Source organism: Sus scrofa, chromosome 1 (genome assembly GCF_000003025.6).
Source record: "Sus scrofa isolate TJ Tabasco breed Duroc chromosome 1, Sscrofa11.1, whole genome shotgun sequence".
Classification (NCBI taxonomy): domain Eukaryota; kingdom Metazoa; phylum Chordata; class Mammalia; order Artiodactyla; family Suidae; genus Sus; species Sus scrofa.
In genome coordinates, this window is record NC_010443.5 from 2262068 (window position 1) to 2289788 (window position 27721).

Consider the following 27721-nt stretch of genomic DNA (forward strand, 5'->3'; position numbering starts at 1 on the left):
GACTTACAGCGTTTCCCCCCCTCTGCTTCCACAGGGCAAGGGGGACGCCACCTCGCTGGAGGCCAGGGCGGCTGCGGAGGTCAAGGTAAGTGACACGCCGGCTGGTGCCTCTCCACGCGCGCATCAGTCGCATCAAAAAATGCCAAGCGTGAAGGGTTTTTTCCCAGTTTCTTTGGTTATTTTATGCTGCCCGGCGTCTAGTGGAGCCACCGGGGTGTGTTTCCAGAAGAGCCGTGTCCCGCCCTGTAAGACAAAAACTGACATTCTGTGTGAACTTGGGTTGTGCAATGACTTCTCCGTACGGCAGGGGTCTGCCTGTGTGACAAACGGGATGGCACCCTGCTTTCTCTGCAGCCTGGGTCTGCCTCTGAGGTTGTGGAGCATGGGGGTATAATACACGTGACTTCTGTGCTGCCTTCCTTTGAAAACTCGGATCCGTGCCCTCACAATAAGCTGGAGTGACAAGCAGCGAAGGTGACAGCAGCGCCGGGCGGCACCGAGACGCTGGCCCGTGGGGTCTGCTCGCAGTCCATACTGTGTCAGGAGTGTGGCTTCTCTTCGGAAGCTTTTCTAGGAGTTAGGCCTAAAGTGGATCCTTTAGATGGAGGTGGCTTTCTGGCCCCATTTCAAGCGGCTGCCTGATGTGAAAACTAACATTATCAATAAGGACTTTTATAAGGTGGCTTTACGGGTGTTTTGTTTCTCCCATGGTCCCAGCAGGTGGTAATGCTACCTCTACCAGGAAGCCAGGCACCTGTCATTGTTAGGGGGAAATATTCCCCCCCAAACAGGGAGGGTACCGCGGGCCCGTTCCCTGTGGCGACCACACAGGTCACAGAAGCCTGGGTTCTGGTCAGGCTTGTTTCATTTATGTGAACACGTCAAACGACGCTCTGTCGCTGCAAGGCAGACATTCTCCCGGTTTTCCGCATGCTCGGCAGCCTCTCTGGCCTCGTCGAGGTGGTGGGCCGCCTGCAGCCTGTGCAGGTCAGGAGCTGCTCCACGAAGTGACGGCTTCTCAGGGACTCTCTGTGGGTCTGGGGGTCCCGAGGGCCTGTCCGGAGGCCTGGCTGGTTCCGGGACCCGTGATCTGGAGCAAAGGACGCTGGCTCGTGACTGGCCGTGATTTTGCATTTGGTCACGGACCTCCACGCACACAGCGCGTGTCACTGGATGCCAGTGGTTTACTTTTCGCACAGTTGGGGTTCTCCTCTCTGGGTCTGGCTTGTATTTTTATTAACAGCCCAACACAAAGAATTTGGTTGAAAAATAGGCTCTTGTTAATACCATCTTGTAAATGAGATTTCCTTATTCGACATAAAAATTGTCGGAAGAAATAAAAAATTAACGCCCACTCACCAGGCTAGACAACACCTCAAGGTGCTCCTGATTGTCGTAGCCGAGGGACTAGACAAACGGCAGTACTGTTTGGTACTGCATCCTAATTTCAGCAAACTCGGGACACAAGCTGGGCTGCAGCGGCAGGAGGTAGTCCTCTCAAAACATTTTCTCTGTCTACTTCAGTCTTTTCAGAAAAAAAATAATGGCGCTCTAGCTGGTGAGTCTTAGCAGAACTTTATTTGGCTTTAAGTGGAAGCAGCAGGGCGCACGAGGAACGGCGTGTCTCCTGGAAAAAGCAGCTCTCCTCCTCCTTTGCGTCCTCACAAACCCCAGACCGAGCACACGTCTCTCTTGGTTGTGGAAATGAACAGAGAAATAAAACAAGAAGGAGTCTGGGGGGCGATGGACCGGGTACCGGGTGTGCTCGAGACGGGGGCCTGGGGCCGGCCGAGCCGCGGTGGGGACTCGAAGCCTTTCGGGCAGAGCGCCTTCCATCAGGCCCGGTCACGCCGGGGCTGGTCTTCCGGGGGCTCCGAGAGCAGCACGGCGGCGGCCGGGGCCGCCTGCGCCCTCCGGGACCCTTAGCCCCTGAGTGGGCAAAACCCTCGGCCGTGTTTTCAGATCCACCTTGAGTGTGGCGGGCGGAAGCCGTTCTTATGTTCAGGGTGAAAACCACAAAGCAGCCCTCACACGGGCAGGCCCGGGGCCCCGTGGAGGCGGAACAGGCCCTGAGACGCGGGCCTGGATGAGCTCACCGCTCCCTCTCTTTCCACGTGTGTTTCAGGGCCTTTGTAAGACTTGCTGTTACACAGATTGTCACACCAGCCGAGAGCATTCGGGGGTCTCCTGTTTAAAATCCTAGCACAGGCTTAGCCGCTGGAGTGTGAACGGCGCTCCTCACAGCTTCGCCTGGAAGCATAACCATGTTTTCCCAGGCGGGGCCTGGGGGCCGCAGCAGGCGGGGCCTGGGGGCCGCAGCAGGCGGGGCCTGGGGGCCGCAGCAGGCGGGGCCTGGGGGCCGCAGCAGGCGGGGCCTGGGGGCCGCAGCAGGCGGGGCCTGGGGGCCGCAGCAGGCGGGGCCTGGGGGCCGCAGCAGGCGGGGCCTGGGGGCCGCAGCAGGCGGGGCCTGGGGGCCGCAGCAGGCGGGGCCTGGGGGCCGCAGCAGGCGGGGCCTGGGGGCCGCAGCAGGCGGGGCCTGGGGGCCGCAGCAGGCGGGGCCTGGGGGCCGCAGCAGGCGGGGCCTGGGGGCTGCAGGTGGGCAGATGCAGCACCTGGGCCACAAGGTCCCTCACCTGGTAAACCCACCGCGGCCTCCATGTAGCAGTTACTTTTCCTTTTTCTCAAGTTCAGTTTCCCTCTTTATTTGATGCTCCAGGAAGCAATTTAAAAGGGGGCAGAAGAGGCTGAATTTCCGAGGGGAGGGTGTTTCCTTGCCCGGCACGCCCCCTCCGGCGGCGGCCCCACGAGGACGCTCCGGGATCCTGCTGTCTTTCTCCTCTTTTTAAAACCTGCTTCGGGATGAGCACACACGCCCCTTTCAGAGAGTCGCACTGGGCGAAACTATTGATTCGGTGGAACTTGATAAGAAAGAAAAAGCTACTGTTCCCTCGGATTTCCGGCTATTTGGAGCAGGGGAGCGAGGCCCCTCGTGGTGGTGACGCTGTGGGGCTTGAGGCGGGGGTGCAGCCTCACGCCGGGCAGACAAGGGCAGACGAACCTGGGTGAAGACGAAGGGTGAGGCCAAAGCTGTGCCCGGGCGTGAGGACAGGCCACGTGCCCCCACACACCTGTCCACCTGCTGGACTTCGGCGGGGGGGGTGCGTGTGTGTGTTTTAGTTCCTAAAATTTGCGAAACAGTCTGTTTTTTTGTCCAGATACCTCAGTATGCAATTAAATAAGGTGGCGACTCAAACTAATTCTTTGAAGGGAAATTTAGTTAAAATGCTGCTGACGTGCCTTGACTGTGGCGGCCGCTCCACAACTGGTGGTCAGGTATTAACTGTGCCCCAGCCTCTTTTTCCCAGTTCCTGGCAAGTGGACCCCCGGCCTTTTTAACAGGAAGCCTCCAGCTGAGTCACGAAACCAGCTTTCAGATTAGAATTTTGAAAAGGGAGCGTGAGCTGGCTTCTCCTTTCTGTTTTGCTTTGTAATGACCCTGCTTTACTCTTCTCGTCCAAAACTGAACTGATGCTCTAAGGATTTGTAGCCTTAGAATAAGGGGGATTTTTCTGTTTCACTGTGTCTTTTTCCATCAAAGCTTCTCTTGCTTCTGCCTTCATTGAAACAGATGAACTGGTATTTGCAGGTGTACTCGGCAGTGTTGACAAGGTGAAGGTGACAGATGACATTAAAGTGGGTGGGGCAGAGGGAGGCAGGGCAGAAATGTGGTTTTTCAGTCTGTTTGGGGGGCAGAAGTTCTGCTACGGAGCTGGCTGTCTGTGCAGAGTAGCTGAGCTGCCCTCGCCCCACTAACCCAGCCCTGGTCAGGGCTCTTCATACACGCAGGCCACAGAGGTGTGGGTGTCTGCGTGGGGCAGGACTGCAGTGGTACAAGGACGGGGCAGGTACCCAGGGAAGATTCCAGAATAGCAGAGGTGCCTGCACCTGAAAAGCAGCTCTTGTTTACTCCCGCCACGAGTGACCGCGACGGAAACAAATTCCGTCTCTCCTTCCTGCCTGGCTGTAATCGCCGGACGGTCTCTTCAGATCTTCATGGAACGCTGCAGCGGGAACTAGCCAAGTGTCCTGGGACAAATTTGGAGCTGGGAAAGTCCTTTGACCGAGGTCATAGTTGTAAATTTCCTTTTGGGATATCTGGAGAAAAACTAAACCTTAACTTTATGGAAAAAGCGCACCCCCAGTTTTAGCTTATTCAAGCTACAGCTTACATCCCATCCCCCAACCCAAACGGACAGATTTATAGGGAAAAAAACCCCCAGATTCCCAAGGATTTTCATTAAGTTCTAGAATCCCAGGTAATTTTTTCCTTCTTGTTCATATTTTTTGTAGAATTTCCAAAGAAATATAAAATACTTCCACAATAACCATATTGTAAGCTACTCTGGTTTTATGACAGGTGCCTGTCCCAGGCTCTGTGCAGATGCATCTGTGCCCGTTCACGAGCTAGAGATGCAGTGACACCGGGGTGGGGGTGCGCTAAAGGTGTCAGGGGGCTGCTTGGCCGGCCCCGGAGCACCTGTGCACCTGCGGAGTAGCAGCCCTGGGCACACCTGGGACCCTCTCCCAGCCCTTAGTTTTCTGCAGAGCACAGCTCGGGAGGCACACCTTATGGACCCGACAGTTCTGGTTCTTAGGTGTGGCACTGGTCAGCGCTGTGGGCATGTGGGGGGACCAAAGAGGCCAGACCAGGAGCCCATGGGCCTGGGCGGAGTCTGACCCCTCCCCCACTCGGCTGCTGGGTAAACATGACCTTGGTGGGGCCAGGTCTCCTTGCTGGGCGGCCGCTGAAAGGACAGAATTGAATTGGAAGCAACCGTCAGACCTTCTAAGCACTTGGTTTTTCTTTCACGTGTGTGTATACACACCTATAAACACACAAATACATGACACAGACTCTGTAACTGTGACACTGATGCATGTTCATGAAGATAAGGCTGCAGACACGCTTGTCACCTGCGGTCTCCAGCCTCATTTCACACACTTGCCCCTGTGTTATTAGAAGCTGCTCATTCATGGTCAAGGGTTTCCATACATTTCTCAAAGAATACAGGCCTCAGCTCGTGGGCTTGGGGCCACGCGGTGCAGCCCAGCGCCCCTGACCTGCCTGCACCCCCCCAACCTCCTGTGCCTGCTTCTCTCCCTCCCACCGCCTGCGCTCTGCCCACCTGTGACCCACGCTCCTGCTTTCAGTTTCACCACAACCACTCTCAGGAGAAGGGAGGTGGCCCCGTGCTGCCCCATCCACGCCATGAGTTTCCGGTACGTTCGCAGCCTGAGCCGCAGCAGCGGCCGCGGGGTGGACCCCTCTCCCTCGCTCCTCAGACCCCGCCTTCCTCCTCCTCCTGCTTCTCCCTCGTGGGCCCTCCTTCGGGGCCCTTTCTCCCACATCATTAGGTGTCCCTGAACCCCGATGGGCCAGGAGGCCCACCCATATGCTCCCCGCCTGGGAGGGGGCCCCCAGCCCCCAGGGCAGTCCTCAGATGGGGGGTGGCCGTGTGCACAGGATGAAGACACGGACGCAGCCCTGGTGTCTGGTGTGGGTCGTAGCCCAGGTGGGACAGGTGCTGATGTTTGGTGGTGACTGGTGACACCAAGGACCAGGACTCGATGATGTCAAGACTCACGTCTTTCTCACGGGGTCGCCAAGCCAGGGGCTGCCCTTGGCTGCTGTCCTCAGAGGTCCTGGCTCCCACCGGGCCACCCCGCCACCAGGATTCTTTGTTCCAGTCGTGGGGCTGGTGGCGGAGGATGGAGGGGGAACTGGTGCCCTTTTAATGTCCCTTGCCCTCCTGATCCCAGCGGTGAGGACTCAGCCCCTGGTCCCATCCTGACCCCCCCGCCTGCTCCCCGGCCTGGGAGAGAAAAGACATGTGAGCGTGGGGTTGGGGGTGCGGAACCTGACACTCCAGCTCTGAGACGGTCTGTCTGGTTGCGTGCGGGTGGGAGTGGGGGACAGGGGAATGGAATTCTAGGTCCACAGGGGAGACACGTCCTAAGGCTTCAACCTTGACATAATGGAGTCTAATGGAAACACGAGATGGATGTTTTTGCCGTGGTGCTGGTGGCTTACGTCCTGAGCCTAATTGTGCCAGCATTTTGGTTCTGCTGCTGGGGAAGGATGCCCAGTCTGAGAACAATTCCTTTCATGCAGGAGCCAGTGAACAATGAAAGCTGCTATTCAAAATAATTTCTTTTCAAAATGTATTTGAAAGATGAGTAAGCCAAGATTGTCATGACAATTTTCCCTGGCATAAAATAAAAGGCAGTGTCTTGCCGTAGTCACCATGACAACACCGAGTTCCCATACGTACATGTACCTGCCATTAATGCCATCAACAGTGAAAGGTTTCTGTTGCAAAGCCACTAGATCTAACATGACCACGACTTAGCCAGAGATCAAAGACCCCATCTTTTTGCTAATGCATTTTCCACAGGACTAAACCCGAGATAATTACGTTTTAAATCTTGTGTTTGAATTGAATTGCAGTTAGGAGAACTCAAAATACTGTCACAAAATGCCTGGTAATTTCGGGTCGGGATCGTCAGACCTTTCGCTTCCCTTCCTCCCTCCCGGTTCTCTGGCTCCGTACTGGGGCACGCTGCCACCAGGTGAGGACAAAGAACAAGCCTGCTTTTCAAGCGATTTAGGCAACTCTGTGGTGCGGGAAAGATGACATTTTTGGGCTGAACCGTTTCTGAGTGTTCCTGTGAGTGGCGTTTCTTACCTGGGCTGGTCTCCTGCTCCCAGGAGAGACAGGGCAGGCCTCCTAGTCCCTGTCATCTGAGACGGACCAGGTGCGGGAGTCTCCATTCTGCGCCGTTGTCTTCATCCTCTGTCCAACGTGGAGTAGCTTTGGTGAGCTGACCTTTAGTATTGCTGAGATGCTCTTGTTTAACTCTTGGCAGTAGACCAGGTAGTTACACCCCAAAGTCGATGTTTACGCCGTTTCTTAAGAAGCCTTTTGTTTTATGCTGCACGAGGAATAATCTAAGAAAATGTCTGTGCCCCCAAATAAGCCCAGTCTCCTTTGTCGAATGGCCAGACCCTGGAGACGCCGAGGTTGGCTTTGCCGAGACATAAGCATCTTCTGTGAGGGCTCAGATAGGTGGCGGGTAATGGAAAAAAGAACTGCATCCTCACCAAAAAAAGTTCAGTTAGAAATTCTGTTTCCGTCAATCCTGGATACTATAAAGCAAAGGACCGTGACAATAATTAAACAGAGTATTCCTGAGGGACCACAGAGCCCAGGTTCACTTGTCCTCCGTGACCCTCAGAGGCCCTGGAGCAGGGTGTGAGGACGTGTTGGTGCCGCCACCGCAGGGCCACCGCTGGGAGCAGGGCTGGGCCGGGTGTCCTCCTCTCCCGTGGGTGCTGAGCTCTCTTGGTGGTGAAGGGTGTTTCCAGGAATGACGGCAGATTTCTGAGAGGGTGGCATGTAGATATTAAGACCCACGGCTTGTCACTGGCATGCGATCTGGATTAATTTCAGGAAAAGTGAAAAGAACTGGCTTTTTTTTTAGGCTTCTGGCAGTCTGACGAAAAGGGGGAGTCCAAGACTAGGCGTGTGCGGGCGCCTGAGCCCCGACAACGTGAGCGAATAGGAAGACCTAGTCTTTTCACCTCCCTGTGTTTGCGTCTTGTGCCAGCTTTCAAAGCAAAAGGTGGTTGGGAGGTACGGTGGGTAAAACGGTGTCTCGTGGTTGCCAAGGGGGAGGAGGAGTGGGGTGGGCGGGTGTCTGCGGTTAGCAGATACCAACCATGGATGGCATTTAGGGTGTGAGTCAGCAGAGAGGTCCTGCCGTCCAGCGCGGGGAACGATGTGCCATCACTTGGCATGGACCGCGACGGAAGATGCTCCGAGAGAGGGCGTGTACAGATGTGTGCGACTGGGTCACGTTGCTGTACGGCGGACACGGGCACAACACTGTAAATCAACCATGCTTCAATGGGAAACTTTCAAAAATAGAAAGTAGCAGCAAAGACAATTATGCCTTAGAATGCCCTCTGGAGGGCCGACCTAGTAGTGACTCTTCCAAAGCTCTGGTCCTCGTGTTTCTCGGAAATACGTGTGCGTGTGTTGACGTGCCTGCTCCCGGACACAGAGGCACAGTGTGTACTTGGCTAGACACATGCTCATCAGGTCCCCTGTCCAAGAAAAAGGACGTACAATATCTGTGCTCTGGAGGCAATGGAAATTGTGACAAGAACAAATGTCCTGGAGTAGCTGCCAGGTGAGAAACAGCAACCGTAGGTGAACTGCTTCCACTTGATTGGAAAAGGCCTGTCTAACATTTTGGAGGAAGGGAGAGGCGGTTTCTGTCCCTTTCAGCCCTGAATTTCCTTTGTCTTTGATTCCTTCTTTGCATGCCCTATAATTTTATACCAGTCTCTGTCCACACCCACTTCTTAACCAGAACTTCTGTTATCTGTCATCCAAAGGCTGATTGTTAGTTGGTAGTTTTTTCATATGGAGTGTGTAGGTCTTCAGAGGCGGGGCCTGTTTGTTTGTTGAAAAGGAGCGTGAAAAAGGAAAGTCTTAACCAGCAGTCTTCACCTCTGACCTGGGCTCTGTGTGCGAAGCTCGCTTTGATGCGGCACCTTACGTGCTTCTGGCTGTACCAGGACAAAGCCTGATGCTGGTGACAGGCACAAAGGGCTGACGGTTCTGGAGGAAACACGGGGACTCAGTCGTCAGAAGGCAGGCCGAGCAGATCTTTCTGTTACTCAGACATACATACCCCTGTCACAGGTGGAGAGAGAAGGTGTGCGTGGGAGAGTGTGCACCACATATGCACGTTCATGGACAGGTGTGTCTCTGCGTGTGTGTGCGTGTGGATCTCTGTGCAGGGGTTACTCAAAGGACTAACAGCACAATCCTCGCACAATCAGTGAGCATTCTCTGACCCAGCGTCACCTGCAAAAGGAAGCCATCATTTCTCTTCACCCCCTTTGACCTGTGTCTCCTGGGCTCTGTGTAAATGACAGACCAGAAGCCCTGGAGGTGCCTTTCCCTCTCTGGCAGGTGGCAGGTGCGCCGCGGGCAGGGGCTCACAGCTGCCCCTCCAGCGTCTCTGATGTTTCTGAGTTTTGAACCCTGGACTTGGTCCCTGTGGACTCGGCTCTGGAGGGCTCTGGAGGCCTGTCACGGCTCCGCGCGGAGCTGGGCGCGGGCAGTGCGTCTCCTCCGCCCTTCCCTCTGCGGGGCGAGGGGACCTGGACCAGCCCTGCCGGCCCCAGACGTTCTCTGCGGGGCGCGGGAGATGCGGGACGCGGAGCCGGAGGTCGGGGGGCGGGGGCTCGGACCCGCCCTGCCCGCCCCGGACACGTCTGTCCTCTGCGGGGGAGGGCGCGGGCGGCGGAGGCAGAGGCGGGGTGGCTGAGAGCAGCGGGCGGCCAGGCTGGGGTCGGGAGCGAGGATGATGGGGCTGCGGCGCACGAAGCTGCAGCAGCTCTTGCTCAGGAAGGTAGGCGAGCTCTCGGGGGTCTGGGGTCGGGGAAGTTTGGCGCGTTTACCAACTGCTGGGAAGCTGCTTGTGTGCCAGGTCGCGGCCGGTGAAGGGCAGGTTCCAAAGGTGTTTTCCGGGGCCGAGTGAACTTCTGTGTGTCCTTAAACGTGAAGGGTCACAGGTCACAGCGGGAGGCAGAGAGCAGGTCAGCGGCTGTCGTTTTCGGTTCGTCCTGACTTGGAGGTTATGTTATCGCCAGGGTGGGTTTAAGGTCGTCACTCTCACCGGTAATTTCACTGTCAAGGGGACAGGTCGCTCAGTCATTTTCCTGCGATTTTAGACACAAAGGGAGGAAAATGTGACAGTTGATGTTTATTAAAACTGTTACTAAAAGGTAAAAGTTTTAGGTGAAGAGAATCAGATCCAGCAGTCTGCCCGTAGTTATTTTGGTTTTGCTTTTTCAGAACTTTTTCACTGTAGGAAAATATGTACAACATAAAATTTACCATTTTGGCCACTTTCGGTGGCATTAAGTACAGTCTCACGGTGGCGCAGCCGTCACCGCCGTCCATCCGCTGAGCGCTTTCATCTGCCCGACCTGAGACTCCGTCCCCATTAAGCTGTAACCCCCCCCCCCCAAGTTGCCCATTTTAACGAAAATAACTCGAACCCGTAATCGTCCTACGCAGTAAGTATGCATCAGATCACAGTCCAAGCCAGGTCGTGCCGGACAGCCCCTGCGATCTGCTCGCTGGGTTTGTTAGAGAAATTACTCTGAATGGCACCTCACAGCTGTCTTTAAAAAAGAGAAGAGTGAAATACGGGGTTTTAAAAAAATCACTCACCTACCTATGGGTATAGGATTTGTGAGGACTTTTTAAGAGGAAATCTGTGACTTTCCAACTACGCGCATGTCATTTTTTAAAGTTGGGCAAGAAGTGCTCTGATTCTCTTGTTTTTGTAAATATTGCTAAGTGTATATACGCATTGTATGCAGTTTTGTGGTTAGTACGTATTTTTTATTTGTACATCTTTATGCATGCAAATGTCACATTGAAACAAACTTGTTTCACTTTAAAATCACTCCTAAAATAATACCGCGAATGGTTTATAAGGTGCATGAAGTCGTTTCTGTCTGCTTTGTGAGACAGCTGGGGCATTGAGGAGCCAGGCGCATGTCCCCTTTTAGAAGCAAGGATGGGTCTACACGTAAAAGCCGAGCACCTAACCCAGCCCTCGGGTCTGAGCCCTCCTCCCCACCATCCCCACGTGGCCCTTTGCCCTGAGTTAAGTGAACCTCACATCCCTGGGGGTGTTTCCTTGTTGATACCCTTTCTTAGTCCCAAAGTCCCAAAGACGTCAGAACAGTTTGCAGACATAATCAGCATGAGATTGAGAACTGAGTCAGCGCATGCACTGAGGCAAAGCAAGAAGGGAGAAATGGATCTGGAGGCCGAGCTCAGAAGGCGTGGTGGGCGGGCGGCAGGGGCGCCGAGCATGCCGGCCTCCCGGGGGGGAGGATGCCGTGTGGGCTCAAACCGCAGACAAAACCCCACGTTGTTTTTCGGGTGAACATATTTCTTTCTGTCCCTGGGCCCAGAGGAGCATGCCCCGCGGGGTCCTCCTGAATTGGGCACCGCATAAAAGCAGGGGCAGTGTCCCCGCTGGTGGCTTCCGAGTGCAGGGCCTTGCTCAGTGATGCCTTCTGTGCTGCTCTCAATTGTAAGTGGAGGGTCAGTCCGAAGCACAAAGCAGACCTGCGCAGCTACCCAAGGTTAGCTCCGTGTGGTCCAGGGAGGCGGCCGGCTGGAGCGCGCCCTCATCCGGGGACATCCGAGGCCGTCTGATGCCATCGCCCCAGACGGCTCACTGCAACTTTGGGGAGGAGATCCATCCGCTTCGTTAGGCTAACCTGGCTTCCTTGGCAAGTGCAGGAACGAAGGTGCTCCGCCTCGCAGGTTACCCGGAGGTGCCCGACGCCCTTGGTTGTTGGAAGAGGGCTCAGAAATCACACAGCTCGTGGGCCTCCCTCTCTGGACGAGGAGACCGAGGGAAGCTGAAATGCCCGCCAAGGTCACTGGTGAGCCGGTGGCAGACCCGCAGCTCCGGACAGCCGCCCGTGGCTCTCCCCTTTAGGCCGTGATGGGCAGACACGCGTAGGGAGTGGTCAGCACGGCGCGGAGACCTGGGAGGGGTGCCCACCCGCCTGTGTTGGCTGTGTCCGTGTTGTGGGCACGCAGACCTTGCCGCCACCGTCCCAGGGTCAGCCAGCTCTGGACCGCTGGGAGCGCACCGTCCACAGGCAAACCACCCATTCGGAGCCCGTGTCCCAACCGCTTCCTCCAGGCCACTGTCCCCCCACCCCTCACCCAGGCCAGGGAGCAGACCACTAGCGACAGCCCTGGGCCCCAGCACCTCCTGAGCCTGGGCGCCCAGGCCGGCCTGTTCCTTCCCGGGAGACATCAGTGAGGGAGCTCGTCTGCCCCCACCCTCCGCCTCCCGCATCTGTGTCCCCCCACCCTCCGCCTCCCGCGTCTGTGTCCCCCCACCCTCCGCCTCCCGCGTCTGTGTCCCCCACCCTCCGCCTCCCGCGTCTGTCTCCCCCCCACCCTCCGCCTCCCGCGTCTGTCTCCCCCCCACCCTCCGCCTCCCGCGTCTGTCTCCCCCCACCCTCCGCCTCCCGCGTCTGTCTCCCCCCTCCCTCCGCCTCCCTCGTCTGTCTCCCCCCACCCTCCGCCTCCCGCGTCTGTCTCCCCCCTCCCTCCGCCTCCCGCGTCTGTCTCCCCCCACCCTCCGCCTCCCGCGTCTGTGTCCCCCCCACCCTCCGCCTCCCGCGTGGCCCCTCCTCCTGGGAGCTGTGGGAGGCAAACCGTCTTGTCCAGTAATAACAAGGTCCGTGCTGGAAAACACCAGCACTTACTTTTAACACGCTCAGCACGTGTCTGGTAGGAAATGAGAAACAGCGAGGCCGCGTTCTGCCTTTGCGAGAGCGCGCCAGGCGGGGTGGACATGGGAGAAGCTGTAATCAGGCCACGGGCGCCGAGCCTGCTGGGGGCCGAGAGCCTGCGGCGCGGGGGGGTTGGAAGCAGGCCCCCCGGGGCGTTGGGGGTAGTCAGGGGCGCCTTGTGGGTCAGGCTCGCACCCTGAGCAAAGATTCCCTCTCCTCGCGGGCGGGCTTCGTCGTTTCCAACCCTTTAGCACCTGCATGTTGCGGGTTCCGAAGGGTTTGGGTGGAAGATCTCGAAGACAGAGTCGGCCTCTTCTGCAGTAACCTCTTCACTCGCTGGGGACCTGCGTCCGGGAGTCGGTTTAAATAAAACCTCACCCCTGCCCTTAGCCAGTGTCATCGTTTCAAGGAACCACCTCCCTTCAGTTCTGCCATCAAATGCCTGGGATGGAGCTTCTCTCTCTCCCTTTCTCTCTGTTTATTTTAAATTGTCTCCTTAAATTCAAGTGCCTCCCGCTATTCTTGAACCTGAGGCTGAGGTTTTTAAAGACCAGCTGTGCTGGAGTTTTCCTTTCGACAGTCGTGGGTATGCTTCTCAGACTCACAGCCAGAGGCCGTGTCCACGCATGGCGTCTCCATCGTTGGAGCTGATGGGCCTGAGGTGGTGGCCGAGCTGCCTGGGGTACAAGGCTGGCCTTGCCTGGAGGATTGCGGTTACCAGTAGCTCCAACAGTGAGAAACAAAGTCTATATCAGGGAGTTCCCGTTGTGGCTCTGCAGAAATGAACCCAACTAGTATCCTTGAGGCTGTGGGTTCGATCCCTAGTTGTGCTCAGTGGGTTAAGGATCCAGCGTTGCCATGAACTGTGATGTAGGTTGCAGATGTGGCTCGGATCCTGCATTGCTGTGGCTATGGTGTAGACTGGCAGCTGCAGGTCTGATTCGACTCCTAGCCTGGGAACTTCCATATGCCGTGGGTGCGGCCCTAAAAAGAAAGAAAAAAATAGTGATAATGAACATCGGAGTTCCTGCTGCAGTGCGGTGGGATTGGCTGTGTCTTGGGAGCACTGGGATGCAGGTTCGATCCCCAGCCTGGCACAGTGGGTTAAGGATCTGGCATTGCCACAGCTGTGGCTTAGGTTGAGGCCGCGACTGGGATCTGATCCCTGGCCTGGGAGCTTCATGTGCAGCAGCAGCGGCCGGCGGGGGGTGGGAGGGGCATCAGTTTCATCTAATTTCACATAAATGCACACAAGCCATTGATAGAGGCTTTGGAGCAAAATCTTTAATATATCAACCCACAGATTGAGGTTAAGTGCCTGTTTGATGGGACGGGGAAGGTGGCACCTCCTGGGCCCTGGCTGGTCCTGTCCTCTGTCCTGGGGCCCTCGCTGCTCCTGGCGTGACTGCACAGCCAGCAAGGACCTCCTGCTTTCCTGTCTGTTTCCAGGAGTCTGTGTGTCTGTTGGACTTTGCACAAAACCCCCCAGTTGGCTAAGGGTTAGAATCCTCATGATACAACATCTAACACAGGCTGGCTTGAGCGAAAAAAAGGGATTTCTGGGGCATGCGAACTGAAAATGCAGGAACCCCCAGATTCGGAGCTCAGAGACACGGGCCCTGCCCTCCAGGCTCCTGGCCTGGGTGGGTCCTTCCCAAGATTCTCGTGGTCAACAGGGGTGTTAGACTCATGTTCCCAACATGCGTCCAGCTGTGGGCATCTGGGTCTGTCACCAAGGTGGTTCTCCCTGGGGACAGGCCTTGAGGCAGCAGGCCTGTCCCAGCTTCAGGTTCCCCTCCGAGGGTTCAGGCAGGAACTTAACGTCTCCGCAGGGGTGTGGACTGCCCTGGGCGGCCTGGGCACCCCACTCCCCCGAAGGCGTCAGGCCCCTTGGCCTGTGAGCTTTTGCATCTGGTCTCTCCTGGCCAGAGGGGCCTCGCACGCCTCACCGGTGAAGAGTAAACAGGCGGCTTTGAAGTCACAGCTGGGCGGTGGTTTACAAGGCGGCAGCAAACCTCCTGCTGGTTTGCAGAGATAAGGCTGTAGTGTAGTGTCTTCTTTCTCTGCGGATTTTCCCCGCTGGCCAGAGGAGGCTGCCCTGGCCCGTAGCTGCGGGGCCTGGCCAAGCCTTGTGGGCGCAGCAGTTGGCTGAGCTGGGGGTGGGGGCCACCGCCCCACTGGAAGGTCATTTCACGCTTCCAGTGCATTCAGGGTGCAGCCCCCTCTGCTTCGGCAAATAGAATTTGGGGCCCAAGGGCTGTGCTTCTCTCTGAACCTGATCTCGCCCTGCACAGCAAGAGGGGCGGCTCACCCCCAGGGCCAGCTTTAAGGACCCGAGGGGGAGCTCGGATTTGAGGGATTTCCAGCTTCTGCTGCTTGGCGCCAGTTCCCGTCACTGTTGCAGGTGTGCTGGGCAGGTGTGTGGACCAGGGGTGCTGGGCAGGGCTACTCAGCCCATCACCTGCACTCCTGACATGTGGCGCTCGGCTCTTGTCACACGGCCATGGCAGCGATGTCCCCGGGAACACGGCAGGGGGCTGCCCTCACTTGCTGACAGGGTAGCCGGGAGACGACTGCATGTGTGTCATACGGGACACGTGGCGACAGAGGGAGGAGGAGGCTGCTGGGGCTCAGGGGAGTGAGTGAGCATGTGTGTGTGTGTGTGTGTGTGTGTCCACTCACACACGTGTGCACCTCAGGGCTCGTGGGCGCTGTGGACAGTGCCCTTGGAGGCCACTGCGTCGGGATACAGGGCTCCCTTCTTACTGGGGCTGCAGAGTCTCCCCCACAGCTCCCTGGAACCCCTCTTCCTTCTGCTGAGGCAGCAAAGAAGCCCAGCAGGAGGGAACCCTGGCCCCAGGAGAGCATGTGAGCTCACACCTGGTGCCCACCCGGTGCCCACGGGCGTCCATGCTGTGCCAAGGCCTCCTGGCAACTGGAGTGGGCCTGTTTGTCATGCGAAGACACAGGCTCTGTTTCCAGGCTGTGCCAGGACGCGGGATGGGTGTTGCGGGGGGGTGTGGGAGGCGTCCTCGTGTGTGGTGTCCAGCCCCGTGGTTCTGCGGTCATTGTTGGGCACTCCTGGCAACCCCCGCCCCGGGCGCCGTCCCCCACTAAGTATGGGAGTCAGCCTCGAAGGTGAGTTCGGGTTGGTCGCAGGCCGGCGGGACGGGAGCTCAGAGGAGAACCGCGGGCTCCCACGCAGCCTTCCCAGGCCACACGGCGCCTCCTGCAGGGCAGCGGGTGCTCAGGGCAGCTTCAGGGGAAGAACCATCTAGAGAAAAACCGCGGAGGCAGAGGGTCAGGGGTGTCCACCGGGAGTCCTAGGCCAACGACTCTCACTTGGGGCCAAGGTGGGCCTCGGGCTCTGACCACGGCTGCCGGGTGAGGTCTGTGCCTGGCACTCGGCGCCCTCCCCGGGCAGCACCTCAGATGGGCCTCAGGCCTTGTGGCTTTTCCCTTATCAGCCCGTCTTCCGACTCGTCTGTTTCTGCAGAGATGACAGACTAAACTCCGCGGCTTGGGGGGTCATTTTAGGCGGTGACTTGCTGGAGAGCAGGCCCAGCGACCCCCCAGGGCAGAGACGGAACAGCACTGTCGGCGCAGACCCGCGAGCCTGCCGTGTCCCAGCAGCCCTCGTGCCGGTGCTTCCTGGAGACCCCTGCATGAGTGGGGACCTGAGCTGTGTCCCCCCCCCCCGAGTTCACACTCGAGTCCTGACCTCCTGGGCCTCAGAATGTGACCGTATTTGGAGGAGCAGCCTTGGCTGCGGTGATGGAATTACAGTGACGGTGGCAGCGTGGCCCTCACCCCCGAGCCAGCGTCCTCATACAGAGAGGCCGCCGGGACAGACGTGCACAGGGGACCCACCGTGTGAGGACATGGGAAGGACGAGGAGCGAGGCCAGGGGCGGCCAAGCTGCTCACGCCCGGGGCGCGGGCCTCCAGCCTCGGGAGGGGTGCTGAGCAGAAGCAGAGAGCACGGGTGCTCTGGGAGCCAGGATGCCGCAGCCCCAGAGCTCTAGGGGGGCGGCCTCAGTCCCAGGGTCGGCGGCTGGAGTCCACGTTCAGGTCTGACCACGTGGGCGACACTCCGGCTTCCTTCTGTGAGTGGAGACAGCCAGCAGGACCACCTGCCCCCCGGTGTTGGGGCCTTACTCTCAGGCCACAGCGTGTCCAGCCGGTGGGCGGCATTGTCACGCGTGTGCCCTTTGCCCTTGGCCCTGCACTGCTTGACCAGGCACCTCAGCGGTCCGTGGGCTGGGACCAGCCCTGTTCTTTCTCCTGCCCGTTGTCCTGGAGGCCCCTCTGTTTTGAAAGGAGTGAAGGACCCTGGGGGCCCCTAATTGCCTCCCTGGGGTGGTGCCCTGGCAGCGGTTGCCAAGCTTCCAGGTGTTGGCATCACGGCTGCCATGGCCCAGCTGCGCCTTGCCTGCCGGGCCGAGGGCGAGGGGCCCTGCAGGCCCCAGGGAGCGGCCGCAGCTGCAGGGGTGCGTGTGCTCGGGGACATGCAGGTCAGTTTGCTGAGCGCAGGGGGCCGTGCGGGGAGGGACCGCGTCTGCTCCAGGTTTCCTCTGGATGGGGGGTGGGCAGGAATCCCCGCAGAAATCCGGATGCTGAGGGGACAGGAGGGGATGCAGTGTGATGCCGTGACATCTCAGGGCCCCGGCGGGACAGGTCTTCCCACAGCCAGGAGCTGGTGTGAGAGGAGAAGAGTCAAAACTCTCCATCTGTCCCTCTGAACCTCCGCTTTCTCGCTCTGTATTTCTGCCTCGAGGGAAGCGGGGGGCAGCGCTGACCCGGGGCTCAGGCCTGCGTGACGTGGCCCTGGTTTGCACCAGATCCTGCCGAGGGGATGGTGGGGGAGCAGGGAGAGACCCCCTTGCAGTATCCTCGTGCAGGAGGTGGCTCACAGAGCAGACGATGGGTAAAGACCCCATCACGTCCTCGTGCGTCTTGCTGTATCGAGGGTCCCTGGGGAGTAGGTGCTTCACGTTCAAGGTTGCAGGGCCAGATGGGCTGCAAGGCAGTTGTCTTCTATCACACGCAACCTAGGATGTGGGGGAAGAGCAGTGGAATTCGGAATCCGCTTGGATGCAGGCCTGTTCCATGCCTGCCTGAGCGTCTAGCTTCGAGTGTTTACGGCGGGCACTGCTTTCCAAGCGGGGGTGCCCAGAGGGTTCTTGCCTCTGCGTGGCCTGGGAACCTGAGATGCTGTGACCTTGGCTGTCCTGGACACATCCCTGGAGGTGGGCCCTGAGGTTCGGGGTGGGGTGTGCTTCTGGGGCTGGCAGGAGTGGCATTCTAGTGCAGAGGCTACGCACCTGCGGGCCTCCCAGACAAACAGGTAGAAATAAGTTCAGAAAGGCCAGCTTGGGTGGCAGTGGGAACACATCTTTCTTGTCCTTTGTTCTTTATCAGAATAGCCTTTGGGGACCTACATTACCTTTTTCTTCTTTTTTATCTTTTGTCTCTTTGGGGCCACACCTGTGGCGTATGGAGGTTCCCAGGCTAGGGGTTGAATCGGAGATATAGCTTCCAGCCTGCACCACAGCCACAGCAACGAAGATCCGAGCCGCGTCAGTGACCTACACCACAGCTCACGGCAACGCCAGATCCTTAACCCACTGAGCGAGGCCAGAGATTGAACCTGCAACCTCATGGTTCCTAGTCGGATTTGTTAACCACTGCGCCACGACGGGAACTCCACGTTTTTCTCTTTTTTTGGACAACAGTTCTTTAGCTCCATAACACACGTCTTGGGGAGAATTCTGGCCCGTGCTGGGCGGTGGATGTCGGCGCCTATCCCAGTGCCTCTGGCTCCAGGGACTCCCCACTCATTCCAGGACTCCGTCGAGCAGGGGTTTGCGTGTCTGCCCTCCGTGTGGGCACGGGCAATACCTGGAACGCGATTCAGCCTTGCCCTCTCATTCCCCAGATGGAATTAGATTTAATTAAGCAATTAATTAAGTAAACACTGTAAGTAATAAAAAGATAACTTCATGGGACAGTGATCGTGCCGTGGCGGAAAGGAGAGCTCAGGAGGGACAGATGCGGGGGAAGGAGGCCGAGCCTCAGCGACGGCTGGCGGCCCGCAAGCCCCTAGGCCAGGCCACGGGACGGGGCCGGGGCTGCCACAGCCCCCATGGCTGCCGGGCTGGCGTTTCCTGGCTTGCACTCTCGGGGCGTGTGTGAGCATTTCCTTGCACTCTCGGGGCGTGTGTAAGCAGCAGATGAGTCACGGGCACCCTCTTCACGACACGGATTTTAATTATCCTGATTTGATTAGGGGCCGTGCTCATTAGGGCTGTCAGGTTATTCACTCAAGCGCCAGCTTCGATTTGTTCATGTGTGTCTACTTTTTCAACTGGAAGGAGGTTGAATGTAGGGACTTAGAAGCCTGATCTGACATTTGTCCTCCACGCTCAGCTGTGAGACTGCGTTCCCGCCTCGCCGGAGTAACAAGGAGTACACTTGCTTCCGGTCGTGTTAAAACCACCCGGAGGCCCCTTGGAAAACCTCTCCGTCTCCCTGCAGCCCCTTCCCAGCCAAGGGCAGCCGCTGGCTTGAATTTGACCCGCAGTCCTTCTTCCCCTGTAGGCAGGGTACGTGTGAACAGCGCATAGCATTGTTTCACGTGTTTTTAGAATCCATCCGTGAAATTACATTGCATTTTTTTTTTTTTGCAGCCCTTTTCCTTCAACATGTTGCTAATTTTTTATCTTAACCCCCGTGGGCAGTCGCAGTCCCCCCAGTTTTGCCGGTTAGACGCGGCTGCCGTGGTCCCGCGGTTCTTGCCGTCACAGACGCAGACGTAGGATTGTAGCTAAAGAACCTGCATTTCCGATATTAGCAGGTGCTGCCAGTTGTTCTCTATCTACATTTCCACAAAGTGGGAGCCCCCGAAAGTCTTCACACTTTTTCAACATTTTGCCAAACCAGCGTGAAGTATTTTAATTTGTCTCTGTTACCAGTGAGGTTGGGTCTCTCGGACGATTGTGTTGGTCATTTTGGTTTCCTTGTGAATTGTCTGTTCATGTCATTAGTTTATTTTTCTCTTGGGTTATTTGCCTTTTCGTTAATGATTCCTGATGTTCTTTATAAATCTTAGACGTCAATCCCGTGTCACTAATGCTGCAAATGACTTCACCTGGTTCGTCGTCTTCAGCTTTGTCTGTGTGTAGGGTCTTTGATAACAAGAAGGTTTTGAGCTTTTCCAAGTAATCAGTATTTTCGTTGTTTTTTGTTTGCTGTTTAAGCTCTTCCTACTTAAAAACATGAAGACTATCTCTTTTTTTTCCTAATACTAAGTGATGGTACTAAACTTGATTTTGTGCACGGCGATATAGGAATCTCACTTAATTTCTGTAGAGAGACCACCCCCCTCCGTGGATCCGTGCACCAGCTCATCTCTGAGTTGTCTGTCTTCCCCCCTCTGTGCGTTTGGGGTGCCGTGAGCCCCTTTGCCACCAGGAAGTAAACAGACCATTAGGGTGAAAATTATCTTTGAAATAGGTGCTGGGACACCTCATCATTCTGAATCATAGTTCTCAGCAATGCTGCGCTTGAGTCAGACTGTTTCTTAGGCAGAAGAAGAGGCGTTGAATCTTGACCGAGAAGGGGGCAGCTTGCTTTGCCCCCACTCAGTGTTCCCCTGACTCCCCGCACTCTGTGGGGAACAGAGCCAACCAGGAGCGGGCTCCTGGATGTTTTAGGGGCACTTCTACCCACCGCTAGAGTCCTCAGGCCTTGGCATGTGGAGTAGGCCTGGCTCCATGGTAACAAACCTGACTAGTATCTCTGAGGTTGCAGGTTCGATCCCTGGCCTTGCTCAGTGGGTTAAAGATCTGGTGTTGCCCTGAGCTGTGGTGGAGGTTGCAGATGATGCCTGGATCCTGCATTGCTGTGGCCATGGTGTAGGCTGGTAGCTGCAGCTCCAATTCAGCCCCTAGCCTGGGAACTTCCATATGCCACAGGTGCGGCTTTAAAAAAAAAAAATAAATAAATAAATAAAAAGCATGTCCTGTAGGAAACAGTGAGGGAGCTGGTGTTGTGACACATGGGGAAGAACAGTGAAAGTGGGGTTTCCAAATGCTTGGCCGTTTTGCGGAGGGGGCCCTGGATACTGGAGCCCCAGTGGGTGGAAGCTGCAAAGAGGCAGGTCTGGTTCACACTTAGCTCTTCTCAGATTTAGAACCTTCCCCAAATGCAATGACTCAGTCTTGTGGACATGTGTGTCCTGTCTGCAGAAGTGTCCTCCACAACCTTGGGGTCCGTCAGCCTCAGGCTCCCCATCCGTCCACAGCAAGCTCTTTTCTTTGTCCTCTGTGGAATTTACGCTGAATGTGCCACTGTATGTCAGTCACCTGACTCAGGCACAGGGGAGACCTTAGCAAATGGAGCTGGTAGCGTCCCAGGCTGGTGTGAATGGCAGGCCCGGTCTCTGGAGGAAGCGCTAAATGGGTTGTCCCTCATGGGAAACTAGAGTGTCTTCCTAAATGTGTAGGCTTATGCTTTTGACCTCACGATTATGTTCAAGCAGTCACTTTGGGACCCTTATACCTAGTGGATTTCTTGAGAGTTCATGTTTGTCAGCTTATCGGATTAACGATTTTGGGCATTATAGCTTTAAGTGACTCAGAGGTTTAGAACAATTTAAATATGGAATGGCACCGTGAGGAATATCAAGAAAAAGAGGAAATGTTAAAAATCAGTGAAGACAAGAGTTTAGACAAGTTAAATCTGAATGACTCATTGCAGACATTGAGCTTGTCATGAGTTTGAGAAATATCTGCTAACTCTTGTAAATTTTATTTCTGATGTTAAGGTGCTTTTTTTCCCCCTCCGTCTTGGTTTAAAAATAACCCTCAACTTCTTCTACCGTCTCCATTGAAGCAGTATTGCTGGCGTTTGTATGAGACTGTTCCCATTTCAGAGTTATATGTCTTTTCGCAGACACTCATTTTGCAAACGTGCAACCAGTGCATCTAAATGTGCACCTGCCGTGTGAGGCTTCAGACTGTCTCGTGGAGCTGTTGATGGGAAAGGAATGGAATCCCTCTAATGCCTTTGGATGTTTTTTTGGTGGCAGATCCCTTTGCTGGAATCAAACAGTTCTCCCTCAGGACTTTCCTTTTGAAACTCCATGGATTGGTGTCACGCAAGCTCTGTGTTCAAGTTTGCCGTCTCCCTGGCAGATCTCATGGTAGCAGTGACGGGAGGGTTTTTGGCCTAAGAACGTCATGTTCTGGTTCATCAATCACATGAGACCAATTCTGGCAACTGCTTCTAGGGCTCAAGGGACCATGGAAACAGCCCAGGTTGTAAGGCAGTGCTGGGCTCTAGAGTCAGCTGCCGCACAACTGCTCTCTGACCGTGGCCGTCACGGCGAGCCCCCGTGGTGCTGTGCTGCCCAGTGTCTGGCTCTGCTCTGGCCTGGCCCCGGCATCGGGCCCCTCCCTTTTCCCAGCACCTGTCCGTCCTCGCCTTCCTCCGAAGCGGGGCTCTTCTGCCTGCTGGCCCTAAGTGATGTGTCCAGGGGACCGACCTATGGAATTTTCTTGTTTCCAAGCAAGACTGCTGTTTGGACAGGATGAACTGTTGATGATATTTTAGTTTTTAGTGTTTTGTCTATTTTGGAGTAGATATTTGGGGGGGGGGCAAGGAGAATTTTGAGTGGGTCTTCAACTTCCCCGCAACATGTAACGTGGATATTTTGTGCCTCTCTCTTGAATTTGGATACATTTTACTGGAAAAATGAAGTGGAACTGGAAGAAAAGAACAGGACAAACTTTACAGAATCCCCTCTGTTGATTCCACTGAAATGGCAACGGCGGCAGAAATAACATTTTAATTGGGGAAGGACCTGAGAATAGCGCAGGCGATACTTAATTACCGTGTGCTCTTCCTATTGAAAGTGATTTCATGTGACTCTTGAGGAAAATCTCCGCAGAGATGACTGCTTTGAAGTAACATCCACAACCGAGCAGAGCGGAGCGACTCAGTGGATTGAATTTGCTTTGAGACAAATAACTTCAGCCCTGTGTTTTAAGATGTGAAGTACAAATGCCTTCAACTCCATGAGCCTCAAGAATTTTCTGAAGGTAGCAGAGATGATGCCACATGGAAGACTTAATGTCCAAATTATTTGCGAATGTTCAGTGTTCTTTCGGTGGTGAGCAAGTGGAAAGTGGGCTATTCTGCCTTTGTTGGTGGGTCTGGCTGTCTTAGGGAGTTTTACCATGAACTTTATCATTTCGGAACCCACGTGACATTTTAAAATAAGTCACCAGTACATTATTCAGTGGGATTCAGTTCCTACCCATAAAGCCTGCATTATACTCCCCGTTCTTACGGGGCTTTTCAGAGCTCCCATTGCCGCGTTCCCGGCAGCATAGAGGAGTCCCTCCCCAGGGGATTTTTATCAATTCTCTCACTTGTCGATGGTCAGGTTTTTTCTTTTTTGGAGGGGCTATTATTATTTTACATTGCAAATCACTGCCACCAACCTCCTTCCTTGGCCATCCATGGCACGTGCCTAAAAGCAGAACGGCAGGGAGCACAGAGCGCTCCTTGTCAGCGTTGCCCACGCCGCCCACGGTCCTCCCGTCCCCACGAGCAAAGATCGTCTCACCGTGAACCAAGACTCAGACTGAATCTAAAGTCGCACAAGGACATAGTGCAGAGCTTTCTGGTTTGTAAACCGAGACTCCCTTCTGCTGAATAATGTTCTCCTGATTGCGGTACCAAGGAGATAGGAACTTTTCAAATCTGCGGTATTTTCTCATTCAGTGTATGAGAAGACCGTCATGAGAAAGGTGAGGTTGTTTCATATTTCATGAGACAAATTTATAAAATGTTTAAATACCCCTAAGGGAGGAATATCTGCATAAATAAAACATGGCTTTGCTCGGTACTGGCTTAGCATCCGTCTCAGCCTCCATCTCAGCATCTGTCTCAGGCGTTCGGAGCCCAGCAGCACACTCTCGTCCATGGTGGACAGGTGCAGGGTAGCAGCAGAAGCGCACCTGCCATCAGCTGCTCTGGCGGTGCTGTCAGGCCCTCTGTACCTGCATTTAAGGTCATTAGGTTTCTTAACGCTCTTCGTGAATAATGGCTGAGCATTTTAATTGGCACGTCAAGGACCTGATTGCTAGAACCTCCTAACTGCTTTACCACTCTCAGTGCTGCCTGCGAGCGCAGAATAACCCCGTCCTCTTGAGTGCAGGCTGCTGCCTCATGTTTACGTCCTGGAGGCCGAACATGGGGGGGAATCTGTTTAGGCACCTGAGGCAGAAGACTATCTGTCACCCATTTCAGTTTATCCCTCCCTCCAAAGGGCCCGGCTCAGAACCTCGGACCCCTGCTAAAAAGAGGGAAAGAAAACCGCCTGGCCAGAGTGCGCACAGTCTGTCACAGGGGCTGGAAAACAGCAGCAAGCACAGCTAAGGTCTGTTGTCTTTCAGCTCGAGCTGCTACCGCTGTCTTCCGGGCTCGTCTGTGGCCCCCGGAACTGTCATCTCTTTTCAAGCCTCGCCAACTTCTAAACAGATGGCCTCATCTCCTGTTGTTTGAGAAAACGAGTCCGTCAGATGACCTCAGCTTCCCGTCTCTCTTAGGAACGCGTCTTCGCCTGGGTCCGCCTTCACATGCTCCGGGCAGCCTCCCAGATGAGGGACCCCGACGCCGAGGCCCGGCGCCTGCCCTGCAGCATCTTTTGAAACCTTCTTTTGGTCATTTTACCATCCCTCCTGTGTCACCAAAGTCATCCTTTCTCTGGGTGCAAATTCAACCTAGAAACGTGCTCAGATTCTTTCTCACTAAGAAAAAGCAGATGGTTTAAGACGTGCGGTTCTGGTCTCTGCTGTGCTTTACTGTCTGGTATTCCACAGCCCGAGTTCAAGGATGCGCTTCTTCCAGACGACACTGATGCTGTGTAGCTGCTCGGGCTGGTTAGTTAAGAGGAAAGGACCGAAAGTCCCAGCAACTTATCCAAACTTTGCCTTAAGAACATTCCTGTGTTTGTGGGTTTTATTAGGAATGATGGGCAGAGCCGCAGGGGACTTTGCTCTTTCTCAGTCTGGGAACACCTGGGCGTGCCAGCCTCGCGGCAGGTGGATGCGGTCCCCCTTCCGGACCTCGGAGACCACTAACAGTTACGGTGTCATTTGAGTGAATATTCGCAGTGACGGTCACGTCCAGGTTGTCAACAGCTTGGTGGTTGCGTGTCACGTGGCCCCAGCTCCCCTGAGGGTCAGAGCATCCCTGAGGGCACTGTGACCGCTGCGTCCCCCTTCCCAGAGACCAGGGTGCACGCGGGGAAGTGGGGACCTTGGGTCACTTTGAAGGTCAAGTAAGACGACCATGTAAAGTGCTGACTCAGCACAGCGCTCAGCAAATAATTGTCTCATGAAAAGATTCCGAGGCTTGAGCAAGGAAAAGAGTTAAAAACTGTCATTCAAAGAACAAAGATGAGTTTACAATTTTTAATTAAAAAAATCAAAAGTAAAAGTTTTAATTAAAAATTACCAGAAGAACGCTGTAAACTTTCTTAAAATAAGAACGCGCCTCAGCTGAGTTTGGCAGCAGTCAGTGGCCAGACTGAGAATGCTGGGTCGGTGCTCGCTCCAGAATTGGCCAAATGCACGTGTATTTAGCTGCTACGTTCTCCTTTCTCTGAATCGACTTTCCTGCTTAAGGAATCAGTTTTCATAATCTGCAGTGTTTATTGCTCGGACGCTATCCTGAGCGGCAAGCCTGAACCAGGAGGACACCGGGCACCATGGAGACGGTCCCCGAGTCACCGGCATCGTGAGGAAGGGGCCTGGTGGTGGGTTTTGCAGAAATCGTGGCGAGGGCGCTGGGCTGCACAGCTGTGCTGAGGTGTTGGCGGCGCTGATGTGGGAACACTGTCAAGTTGGTCCCGTTTGGGTCCAGGGGATAAAACAGGGACCTCCGTGGAGAAGGGGCAGGGAGGGCGAGGCCGGTCCGTTTCAGCCGTCACAGCCGGGACCCGGGCTGCCTCCACAGGCTGTGGACGCCGTGTCTTTGGCTCTTTCTGAAGAGCAGGCCCCTGAGGGATCCCAGGGGAGCCGTCCTCTAGGGGGTTTAAAACGTACCTTTTCAATCCCGAGATTCCGGACAGAAGTGGCAAATTTTATCTTCATTAAAAATAATGAAAGTTTCATTTTAAATGCCCTAGGAGTCTAGTGGATAATATGAAGAATAAATGTAGAGATAGCATCTTTCTGAAACGTAATCTTTTTTTTTTTGGTCTTTTTGTCTTTTTTTTTTTTTTTTTTTTCAGGGCTGCACCTGCGGCATATGGAAGTTCCCAGGTCAGGGATCGAATCGGAGCTGTAGCCACTGGCCTACACCACAGCCACAGCAACATGGGATCCGAGCCGCGTCTGCAACCTACACCACAGCTCACAGCAACGCTGGATCCTTAACCCACTGATCAAGGCCAGGGATCGAACTTGAAACCTCATCGTTTCTAGTCGGATTTGTTTCCATGGCGCCACGACGGGAGCTCCTAAAACGTAATCTTTCGACAGGATTTTTATTAGGTTTTATTAGGTCCTAATAGGTTTCTGTGCATCACTGTTCCTGAGAATTTTGGATTCTGGCTTTTTTTTTTGTTTGTGTCTGTTGCATTTGATGGTTTTCCATGCCAAATGCTTCTATTTGAAGGACTTCTCTTGTCTGCAGTGTACTTTTTCCCCCTTTTTAGGGCTGCACCAGCAGCATGTGGAGGGTCCCAGGCTAGGGGTCCAATCAGAGCTGTAGCTGCCGGCCTTACACCTCAGCCACTGGATCTGAGCTGCGTCTACAACCTGCACCACAGCTCACAGCAATGTTGGGCCCTTTAACTCACTGAGCAAGGCCAGGCATCGAACCTGCATCCTTGGGGACACCAGTGGGGTTCGTTCCCACTGAGCCACGCAGGAACTCCTGCAGTGTGCTGTTAATTGTATCTGGCGTATTAAGAAAGACACATTTCAGAGGCAGCAGGCAGACGCTGTGTTCATGGTGCGTTCAGACCCGAGAGCCCGCGCGGCGATGCCTGGGGAGCCAGCGGCCTGTGAAGTTGGTCCCGGGTGTCCTCGTGGAGCAGTTGCCAGTGTCAGAAGCTGAGCATCTGTTTGAAACAGAGCGCTTCCGCTTTGTAAGAAGCAAAGTTTCTCCTTGTTCCTCGTGCCAGCGGGGCATGTGCTCACGGAAGGAGGAGCGGCAGTCTTTGCCGTCCGTCAGCTCAGCCGGGTCCTCCTCGGCCAGGTCCTGCTGCACCGGTGAACCAGCCGGCTCGGCCACCGCCAGGGTGTCCCTGCAGAGTCATGGGGCCGCTGAGTGTGGCGAGTCGGCGACGGCGACGGGAGGAACGTTGACCTGGCCTGGCGGCTGTTCCCTCCTGAGCCTCTGGGGGGGATGCGCTGGATGCCGCCGGGAGCTCAGCCCCCGATCGTCACCCCCTCCGCTCCCTTCATTTGCCGCAGTGGATTCGGCACCTACGTACCGTCCCGGGAACCGCGGAGTCTGGACTCCGGTCGGTGGCCCGGCTGGGACGCAGGCCCGGGGCCGCAAGGAGCTCCGTGTGTGGGAGGCTTGTGCGTTTTTGACTCATGGACCAGGACGGCGAGAAGGAGAGAAGAGCTGAGATTTGCCTGCAGCCTTCAGCCTGGCTGAGCAGCAAACACCACGATGCCAGTTAAACTAAGAAATCTGTTTGGGGGATGGTGGTAACTTTATCGTCAGATGTGTTACTTTTGAGGCTTCTGGGGACCGTCTTCCTGTCTGAGGTGACATTTAGAAACGCAGATTTTAGAATTTAGTACTTAAATTGGGCCTGAGGGGAAAGCTGCATTTTTAACATCTAAGTGGCAGGAAAGCCGCCGCAGCTGGGCCGGGTGTTGCTGGGGGAGCAGCGGGGGTCAGCAGTCGGGAGGGCGGGGTCCCAGAGGACTTCGTGGTGCAGGGCCTGAGCCGGGGCAGGGGCAGGTGATAGAAAGTTCGAGAAGGGGGCTGGGAAGAGCCGCCAGGTTTGGGAGGGGCCTTTGGAGAGCCTGTCAGAGGCGGTCAGGGAAGGTGGGTGAGGAGGTAGAGCCCCCACAGGGAGGCGAGCCGGGAATCGTAACTCCAAGGGGTATGGGTGGGTTGTGGTCCTGGGGGCGGTGGGGGACAGGGAGGGAACCAACAGAGCAGAACTGGGACGAGCGGAGGTGAGCAGGGGAGAGCCCAGAAGAGCGGAGAGTGGAGGGCGAGAACGGGCGGCCTCGACCTGCCCTGGGAGGGGCAGCCCGGGTCAGCT

General features: G+C 55.6%; 1 protein-coding gene across 1 annotated transcript in view; it reads left to right on the plus strand.

Annotated features, from left to right (window-relative positions):
* Nucleotides 1-27721, plus strand: part of RPS6KA2 (ribosomal protein S6 kinase A2) — a 318780-nt gene that overhangs the window by 58243 nt on the left and 232816 nt on the right. Inside the window, 1 exon segment of the mRNA XM_021086109.1 lies at nucleotides 35-85. Within this exon segment, the coding sequence (XP_020941768.1) occupies nucleotides 35-85 (51 nt within the window).